This window comes from Morone saxatilis, unplaced genomic scaffold (assembly GCF_004916995.1).
Source record: "Morone saxatilis isolate NCDOM2014 unplaced genomic scaffold, NCSU_SB_2.0 Contig14, whole genome shotgun sequence".
Classification (NCBI taxonomy): domain Eukaryota; kingdom Metazoa; phylum Chordata; class Actinopteri; family Moronidae; genus Morone; species Morone saxatilis.
This window is the reverse complement of record NW_023339696.1, coordinates 20711156-20711803: the sequence shown is the minus strand read 5'-3', so window position 1 is coordinate 20711803 and position 648 is coordinate 20711156. Positions and strand designations below refer to the sequence as shown.

Below are 648 nucleotides of genomic sequence, written 5' to 3'. Positions count from 1 at the left end.
TAGTTCTGCATTGCATTAAGAAAGAAGCACTGCTTGCATCCACCTGTTCACTCTCTCCGTAATCCTTCTGGCTCTGATGCACTGATGACGTAAAACAAAGACTGGATCGGGTTCGATAACGATCAGTTAATAAATGCTTTAATCAGGCACGATACCCATCTTAGAGCTGACTGATTATATTAATGAATAATGTAAGTAAGACCCTAAAACCATTGAGGCATACATCCCATTATTCAAGTCATGTCTGTAAAACATGGAACAAGGTAAAAGGATTGTGCTATTGACAGGCTGTGTGTTCCTGTGAGCGATTCTGTGTCTGAAAGCAGGAGTGTGTGAGCAGACCTGGAGGAGAGGGGTCCGTGTGGGGTCCTGAAGCAGGGGACGCCCCGGGGCCTTCGTTTCCTGAAGGCCTGCTCGATGAGCTTGCCCTCCGAGGACGGGTCTATCCTCCAGAACGAACCCTTGCCCGGCTCCTCCTGCGACCGCGCCACTTTGATGAAATAACGGTTCAACGACAGGTTGTGACGGATCGAGTTCTGAAACAGAGGAAATACAACTTTTTAAGACTAAGCAAACCAGAAAAACTGCTGCAGGTCTGCCGTATTTGTAGCACCGTGCTCCCAGTCAAACGTCCTCTAACAGGCCAAC

The 648-nt window shown here is 48.1% G+C and overlaps 1 protein-coding gene across 1 annotated transcript in view; it reads right to left on the bottom strand.

Annotated features, from left to right (window-relative positions):
* LOC118322976 (forkhead box protein K2-like) overlaps nucleotides 1-648 on the bottom strand; it is a gene marked incomplete in the record, with an annotated part of 13953 nt that overhangs the window by 2982 nt on the left and 10323 nt on the right. The window contains 1 exon segment of the mRNA XM_035654865.1: nucleotides 343-536. Coding sequence (XP_035510758.1) covers nucleotides 343-536 — 194 coding nt within the window.